General features: G+C 36.2%; 2 protein-coding genes and 1 pseudogene across 2 annotated transcripts; 1 reads left to right on the top strand and 2 right to left on the bottom strand.

The window, feature by feature from the left end:
- Window positions 1-716: 716 nt before the first annotated feature.
- On the bottom strand, window positions 717-3,748 carry LOC130507132 (uncharacterized protein At4g04775-like). Its single transcript, XM_057001845.1, has 2 exons — window positions 3,311-3,748; window positions 717-1,312 (listed from the first exon to the last, which is right to left on the bottom strand). Exon 2 carries the CDS (start codon window positions 1,299-1,301, stop codon window positions 759-761), a length of 543 nt encoding a protein of 180 aa, XP_056857825.1. The 5' UTR covers window positions 1,302-1,312; window positions 3,311-3,748; the 3' UTR covers window positions 717-758.
- LOC130507133 (glutathione S-transferase T3-like) lies at window positions 1,616-2,536 on the bottom strand. The gene has a single exon (XM_057001846.1). It carries the CDS (start codon window positions 2,534-2,536, stop codon window positions 1,616-1,618), a length of 921 nt encoding a protein of 306 aa, XP_056857826.1.
- Window positions 3,749-4,328: 580 nt separating the features above from the next.
- Window positions 4,329-7,953, top strand: LOC108845452 (polycomb group protein EMBRYONIC FLOWER 2-like; annotated as a pseudogene).
- The last annotated feature ends 683 nt before the right edge of the window (window positions 7,954-8,636 follow it).

Raw genomic sequence — 8,636 nt, 5'->3', positions numbered from 1 at the left:
TCCGACCGCATCTTCCGTTGAAGCAAAATACTCCACTTCTGTAGAGAGACGATCCACAATACGCATGAACAATGACTTGCTCATTCGAAACCGTCGCCGGAATATATGAGAAGGATATGTCGGAGTTTCAGAAAAATAATCATTCCAAAGTTTGGTGTGACCTTCTTCCCGATTTCTCTCTATAAAAATACGTTTTCTACGCTCTTTTGGTTCGGGAATAATATCTGGAATTTCTAATAATTCTTCAAAAAGCGCTTCAAATTGACCATCATCCTCTCTGTGAAAATGATAATGAGATGAGGAAGCCATAGTTTTAAAAAAATATAGAGAGGAAAAGTTTGCAAAGAGAGTTGAAGAGGGATGAGTAGTAGTGAAGATAATGAGGAAAGAAGTATCATACTTATAGAGAGGAAAAGTTTGACACTTCCCTATACCTCCCGTGATGTTCCCTTCTGACATTTCCCTATACCTCCCGTGATGTTTTTGTGACAAGTCTTGTGACACTTGCTTGTTTTGTAACAAGTCTTGTGACACTTCACGGGTTTTATAAAAATCAAACTCCCGTGATGCTTTTGTTTTGTTCTCTTGCTTTATAATACCGACATGAGAGAAAAGCAATGAATAAAACATTCATAATTAGACAACAACAAGACCATATTACACATCAGATATGTTTCTAGATGTCCAAGACCATATTACAAACCAACATTCATAATTAGACAAGAACAACATTCATAATTAGACAAGAACAACCATTTCTACTTAAACATTATCACCATTCCTATCACCACAAACACAACGAACATCACAGCAACAACCATTTCAAACTTCTTGCTTGCGGAGCTACTCTTCTTACTTAGCTCAGAAACTATCAACTCTAGGTTAGCCACCTTCTGCTCAGTAACATAGTCACCCATAAGGGTAAGTGAATCTACCTTCTGAGCCAGTTCAAGGGTGTGCATATCCCTTGCTCGCATCTCCTCCATAATGGCGACATCCCACCATTTCCATACATGGCAGTCGCCATCATCTACATTTGCGCAGGTGTAGAATAGTCGACCTGGATGAATTCGAGAAGTTGAGCTCGCGAGATGGGGCTGGCCACCACAGTAGCAGACCTGAGGGATTCCAAATTCCACCTCAGGTTGAGGCGGGTAATGAACCTGCTGAGGACTATTGTTACCTAACTCTTCTTGATCCCGACGAATAAGATCCTTTGTCTCGCCGTCGCTACTAGATTCTGCGTGGCCACCAAACGTATCTGATTGCGATGGCTGAGTATAGCTATAATCAACTCCCATTGTGATTTTAGCTGCAAAAAAAATCTTATTATTTGAATGACAGTGAACACAATTAATTGAAGCACAAGAAATGCATTAAAAACATAAAGCAAGAACATTAAAAGCAAGAACATAAAGCAAGAACTACATTCATCAGATTAAAACATGAAGCAACATTTTGAACATACAAGTAACACATAAAGTTGCAACACATAAAGCATAAACATTAAAAGCATGGATAAGGAGCATAAGACATTAAGACTTGGAACACGAGCATAAACATTAAAAGCATTAAAAACATTAAGACTTGGATAACAACCATCGGACTTGACTTCTCAGAAATACTCCTCGAGTAGTTTGTTCTTGACAACTTCTTCTGCCTCAGTGAGGGATTCTTTTTTAACAAGGAGAGTGTCTAGTATAGCCAGCTTAGACAGTTTCTCATTCATCGCCAACTCGTCCTTCTTTATCTCCCAAATGGACTTATAATCGAGGAGAGCCTTCCCTGAAGCATTGTTCCTTCTAGCTTTTGCAGCCTTTATCCCTTCAGGCCGTATCTCATGATCATCAACATTGACACTTGAAGATTGTCCGGACTCCTCACCAGTTTTCCTCTTCTCACCACTAGCTGTAGGAGCACTAGCTTTAGGAGGGTTGAGGTTCATCCACTTCTGTTCATACCTCAAAACACACCATGCGTGCTCAAGGTTAAACTTCAGCTTGTGGTCAGTGTAGTAAATATCATGGGCGGCCTTCAGTACATCATTCTCACTCTGACCACTGCTCTGTTGTCTCTCTGCAGCTGCATAGGCGCCACAGAACTTGTTTGTGAGATCGTTGATCTTGTGCCACCTCTGCTTACAGTTGAGATGCTTCCTCTTGTCACCACTCGCTTTAGCATGGGGACTTGCTGCATAGTATTCTCCAACACGTTCCCAAAAGGTCACTCCCCTTTGGTCATTACCAACTATAGCGTCCTTAGATGTGTTAAGCCATGCGCTCATTAGAACCTCATCATCGGCAGGGCTCCATTTTGTTCTCTCCCTCCGCTGGACTGGTCTCTCCCTCCGCTGCACTGGACTCTCTTCTTCTACAGCTGGCGCCTGAGACTGTTGTGAACTAAAGGGGGGGATATCTGAAGCTCCAATGTTCATACTAGAAGGGAAACTCTCATAAGGAAAGTTTCCCTGTTGAACATTCTCAGTTTGACTGGTGAGAAGTCCGACATAACTTGAGGAACTACTATATGGATGCATTGTTTTAGGACAGAAGAGAGAAAGAAGATGATGGAGAGTATATGATAGAAAGGAGGATCAGTTGAGTTAAATAGGTGAGACTTTAAGTTGTAATAGGTAAGACTAACCATAAACTACCTATGTCTAATCAAAACTTATTACACTTAACAACTACAATGCTTTAAATTTTACAGGTTCATTAAATCAAACAACAAGAACTTCGGTTATAAACAAACTACATTTCGCAAATTTAACTACTCTTGTCAAGCAAACTTGTAATTATCATCGCAACTTCAAACAAACTTGGTTACAAACAAACAACTCTAATTTAATTTAAAGGTACAATAGTAGTTATCCTCATTAACTACACTTCGCAAGCGTATCAAAAGTCAAGAAATCTATTTTTATAGCAATCAATACTAACAGTTACCTATATCAATGTAAGAAAATTCGAGCTTCAGATTGATGCTTTGATCACAACACTTCAATGTATTTGCAGACGAGATTTATAGAAACACTAACCTATGATCACAAAATCAACAATGGCCATAAATCAACACAAAACCATACAGTCGAGAATTGCAGACGAGATCAACACTGGCCATAAATCAACACAAAACTACAAACCATAAAAAAATCTACAAGTCGTTTCATGTCTACAACTAGGACCACATATCAGATATGTTTCTACAAGTCGTTTCACAGACTCGAACTACGAACAATAACCAGCCACACAAACCATACAATCCAAAACCAAAACTTAACTCAATGAAACTACAGAGGAGAAACACTTACCGAGTTTTCGGCTTTGCACGGAGAGGATTTCGATATGGGCTATCAACGAAAGGACATGCACCGAGAGGACTTCGACAGAGGAGATGCACCGACAAGGTCTCGATTAGGGCACTCAACGGCGGGATCTAGCTACAGATTGATGTCGAGTGATCGGAATGAAGGAGAGGATGAGGATAGGGAATCGACGAGGTCTGCGGCGACCACACGGCGATTCAATCGACGAGTTTCTCTGAACAAGAAGAAGACAGAAATGAGAAGACCAAACCCGACTCCCCCTTCGTCTAAACCTAAAGCCAATGCCACAGAGACACCTGTCACTAAGGACGCGAAATGAAAACTTCTTAATTAAGAAGTTTCATGGGCCGTTTCCAAGCTTTTTATTTCTTTCTCATTTTCTTTTCGGTCCAAAAGCAGTAAGAAATGGGCTAAGAAGCCTGCGATAATCATGCTCTAACGGTTCAAGATACATCAACAGTTTCTTGTGGTTCTTCTATAGTGTATATATTATCCAATGTCTTAAACTTTAGCTCTAAAAAAGTTATGAAATAATTAAATTAAAAATGATGAAACATATATATACATACAGATTAAAATATTTAATTTTGCATATCTTCAAAATAAAAATATTATTACTTATACACTTAGTCATGTTTTAACCAATAAAAATAGTAAAATGAAAAATATTGTTAATAAATTTTGCACTGATATTCGGAAACAACAATCATTTCAAAACGAAAATTTTACTTTACAACGACAATTAATTAAATTGACAGAGAGGTACTTTTTAAATAATAAAAACCATTAAAATAAATCTAGATATTCTTAGCATTTTTAGGGTATCCATGATATTTTCTTATATTTGACCCAAAGAAAAAGATATTTTCTATAAAAGAAAATATATATGGTCTTTGAATTTATCAACACATTGCTCTATTGCTAAAATACAGTGTTGTGTTATTGCGTCCTTTCGCTCTTCGGGTTTTTGTGGATTAACTGTGATATTGATCTTGTAGCAAGAATGACAAACAGTCGTCTCATTACTCGTCGTCGTCGAACGTCTTGGTATGTTCTCTTTCACTTATAATTCATTTCGCCTCCACTTGATTAAAAGCTTAAGAAGGGTCTACATCTTTAAGTGAAATTTAGACAACTTTTAAGTACATGAGCATGCTTATGGATTCGATCGTTGGTGTAATAGTTGAAGAATTTTTATTGAAATTCTTTTGCATTTTTTTTTGTTTTTACATTTTGGTGGCGTATGAATTGCAGCTGTTCAAGAAGAACATATCAGACGCACCATGAAGACTTCCATGTGCATATGTCTGAAGAGGAGAAGATTGCTGCTGAAGAGAGCCTTAAAGCGTATGGCAAGACTATTGAACTCGACAACATTCTTCAGCATCGTGCTAAAAAGAATGTATGTGACTTTAGCTGTTACCTTTCCATAGAAAGGAATGTGTGTAACAATGAGTGACAAACTGCATATCACAAACATTTTTTTTTTGGCTTTTGACATAGAAAATCCCCATGGATGTGTACTTTGAGTTGACTTCATTTGGTTATAAGCAAGCGTGTATGATATTGTTATGCAGTAGAGTCTAACAGTTTTCTCTTATCTTTATTGCTGTGTAGCCCTTGTTTCTTCAGAGATCTTTGAGTTATCAGATTGAAGCCAAACATCAAAGGAGGTAAAGTTTTTTTCTTCTGCTCAGAATCTTCATCAGTGTTGTGTGTAACTATCAGACTAACCATTTATTCAGAACCCTAATGATAAGTTTTTGATAAGAAGTTTCTAAGACTCTCTACCACTGGTGAATAAATCATATATTACTGATGTGCAGAATACAAATGACTGTGTCGCTTTCGGACACTCAAAAACTGTTTCCTATATATGTTTTGCTGGCAAGACTTGTGTCTCCTAAGCCTACTGCAGAGGTAGTCGTTTCAACCTCAGAGAGAATCGGATTGATCTTTTACCTAATGTCATTTGAACTTAACATTTCATGGCTAACATTTTTTCTGTAATTTTCAAATTATAGTGTTCTGCAGTATATAAGTTCAGTCGAGCATGTATCCTAACTGGTGTCCTGGGGGTTGATGGAGTTAGCCAAGCACAAGCCAAATTTCTCCTCCCTGATATGAATGAACTTGCATTGGAGGCAAAATCAGGATCACTGGCTATCTTATTTATCAGCTTTGGTGAGTAAGAGTGTGATTGTTGTGTATTCATTTATGTATATGTACAGATAAACTGATAAAATTATTCTTCCTTAGCTCGTTTGCAAAATTCTCAATTTGGCATTGGTTCAAGCAATATCCATTCAGGTATTTCCAGTTATAAATGTTCATAAATGTCTATTTCTTCTATAGATCATCATCATGAGAGTTTTTATTTACTTTGTTCTGGCAGGAGGAAATTGCCTATGGAGCAATATACCCCTGGAATCTATCTACTCATCGTGGCAGAAATATCCAAATATGGACTTGGAACAGAAAGCAAATTCAGTCTCTCTTGTTGAAATGCAGCCTTGCTCTGTACAGGTAAATTTGCCCTAAACCCTTTTTTTTGTTATCAATAAACTGTTTAAGTAGATTTTATTGTTTCGTTTTGCATATTCATTGCTCCCTATTATGAAATGGGGACTCTGGATTTAACTTCTTTCATGTAACTTGACAATGTAAACTGGAAAGTGAATTTTGTTAGATCTTATTATGAAAATATTACTGGTATGACTTGTCTATTTCTGCAGATAAAGTCTATGAGTGAGGAAAAATGTATTGCGATTCAGGTTCCAAGCAATCCCCTCACCTCGGTAACTTTCCGCACTTTTGGAAAACTTCCATCATTTATTCTAATACTTCCTCTGTTCCACAATATAAAATGTTTTGCTTGAATGCACAAGAATTAAGAAATTTACTTTTAAAAAGGCAATGCTATCAAATAATATAAATTAAATATAAACTAACCAATCATAGATAAAGTAATAAACTGCTATTGGTTAATCAATTTTCAATAAAGTTAAACTACCTTAAAAATAACAAAACATCTTATATTTTGAAACATCTAAACTTTTCCAAAACATCTTACATTGCGGAACGGAGGAAGTACTAATTTTGTTAAATATCTTATAATTCGTGTACTTTTTTTTCGTTTGAAGAGCTCACCGCAGCAAATGAAAGTCACCATATCTGCGGAAGAGGTTGCACCGACGGAAAAATCTCCTTATAATTCACTTTCATTTAATGACGTCCCTTCTTCTTCAATGTTAGAAATTATTAGGTAATTTCAGTTTAATCTACAATTCCTTTTTAGCTTTCTTGCCTCATCTCATTCTCTGTGTTTGCAATTGTATTATACTCCGTTGACCTGGCTGCTACCTCCCTTAATTTATAGTTACGGTTTTCTTGAATTTTGGCTGCCCTCTCTATTAATTGGAAGTGTTACCTACAGCTTAATGAGTTATAATGTCCATGTTGACTCCAAATAACTCTTCTACATTCTTTGCAAAGGTCGAGAGCAGGGAATGTAATTTTCAATTACATATACTATAACAACAAATTGCAGAAAACCGAAGGTATTTTTGTATAATCATTAACCTGTTTCGTACCCATATGATGTAACATAAATATATATATATATATATATATATCATAAATTACATTTTGGATGTTATTTGTTTCCAGTAACCGAAGACTTTACTTGTCCAATCTGCTTAGTAAAATGTGCCAGTTTTAAGGTGGATTTTCATTTCTATTCTCACTCATACTCTGAGTCAAATATACATCTGTAGTGGACTATAGTCTATGTAGTGATGCAATCCTTTTTTCTTACCAATCATGCTGTAGGGACTGCAATGTCACATGCCATCCACCCATGATCTCTTCAGTTTTGAGTTTTGGGTTTGAACTTCAAATTTCATTTAGCTATTGCTCAGTAATCTATGGTTCCCACTAATCTGTTCCACTTGGGTTTTAGGTGAATGAAGAATATCAGGTCGTAAATGTGTCTCTCAAGAATGAGACAATGATCACTGAGGTTAGTACATCTTATTTCCAAAATAATATCCTCAATGAGCTGTTGACTTTTGAATGTTTAAATAGGAGAACTGGTATATATTTCATTGTTGTTTTGCAAAACTGATCTCTGCTATTGTCTTCAATGGCATAGAGAAAATAAAATCACAATGACATCGATATGGCTTGTACCTATTGTGGTCATCAAGGCTGAACTGTAGAATAGTGTCCTGGCTTATATAGGTGTCAAACCTGCTAGTAGTAGAAATGGTGCTATAGTATACTCTGTCTTTGTAGTTTTTCCAAATTGATGATTATTCTTAGCAAAGCTTTCTAAATGTAATTGTAAAATAATAAAATCAGATTAATGAGGACGACCTTAACGCAAGGAATGAAACATACTTTTTCTCGTAAGTTATTTTTTCTTTTTCTCGTAAGTTGTCTGGCCTATTATGTTGACTTTACTTATCTTACTCGCATTTGGGTCTCAATCTTACTTAAACTATTAAAATTTTACAACATATAACAGTACAAAGAAATCTAGACGTAAGAGGCAGAAGAGTCAGGTAGGGAGTTCAAGGCAGGGGTTCATCTTGGACTAGGCTGTGAGGTGCTAGATAAAACTGACGGTATGTTTGATTGTAATGAATCTTATTTGAATTTTTAGTTTTGGGATCCTGTTTAATTTTATATTTATGACTAATTTACTTTCTTATGTGCATTAGACAACTTTGGATCATTTCAATTGTCAATTTAACTCATTTCCTTTAGTGTTTAATTTGACAAGTGTGTCAAAGCAGAAAGTGGTTTTGCTGATAAATTTGAGTATTTGTGTAGGTGTTGGAGAATGTTTATGGTGAAACTGTGGAACGATGGCCTTCTTTACGGCCTAACCATGACAAATGTAATGTCTTTTTCGAATAGCTTCCAAATTGAAGACCCCAGAAACCCTTATTTTAAATAAAAGTAAACAATACTCATAAGAACGAAATGATAGAAGATGAGTTTAGCGTTTTACGTACTTTTGATCCTTTTTTGTATTGGGTTTAATTTACATTATTTCTTTTACGTTCTGAGTGCTATTAATTTACATTTTATTTAGGAATTGTTAATTTGCTTTACATAACCGGGACGAGTTAATCTTCTGGTGGTATACGGCTGCTGTAAGTACGGCCCCGGGTTCGAGTCACACTAGTCACCAAGATTTTCACTTGGGGTTTTCAGCCTGAGGAGACCAACACGTAGCCTCATCCATGATACTCCTCGTAAATATTAGAGCATCTGTAGAAGAAAGCTCTCAAGAAAAAAAAAA

Source organism: Raphanus sativus, unplaced genomic scaffold (genome assembly GCF_000801105.2).
Source record: "Raphanus sativus cultivar WK10039 unplaced genomic scaffold, ASM80110v3 Scaffold4070, whole genome shotgun sequence".
Classification (NCBI taxonomy): Eukaryota; Viridiplantae; Streptophyta; class Magnoliopsida; order Brassicales; family Brassicaceae; genus Raphanus; species Raphanus sativus.
This window is presented reverse-complemented; position numbering and strand designations above follow the sequence as displayed.

Coding starts and splice junctions, on each gene's coding strand:
- LOC130507132 (XM_057001845.1), bottom strand. CDS start 1,301: ATGGGAGTTGATTATAGCTATACTCAGCCATCGCAATCAGATACGTTT.
- LOC130507133 (XM_057001846.1), bottom strand. CDS start 2,536: ATGCATCCATATAGTAGTTCCTCAAGTTATGTCGGACTTCTCACCAGT.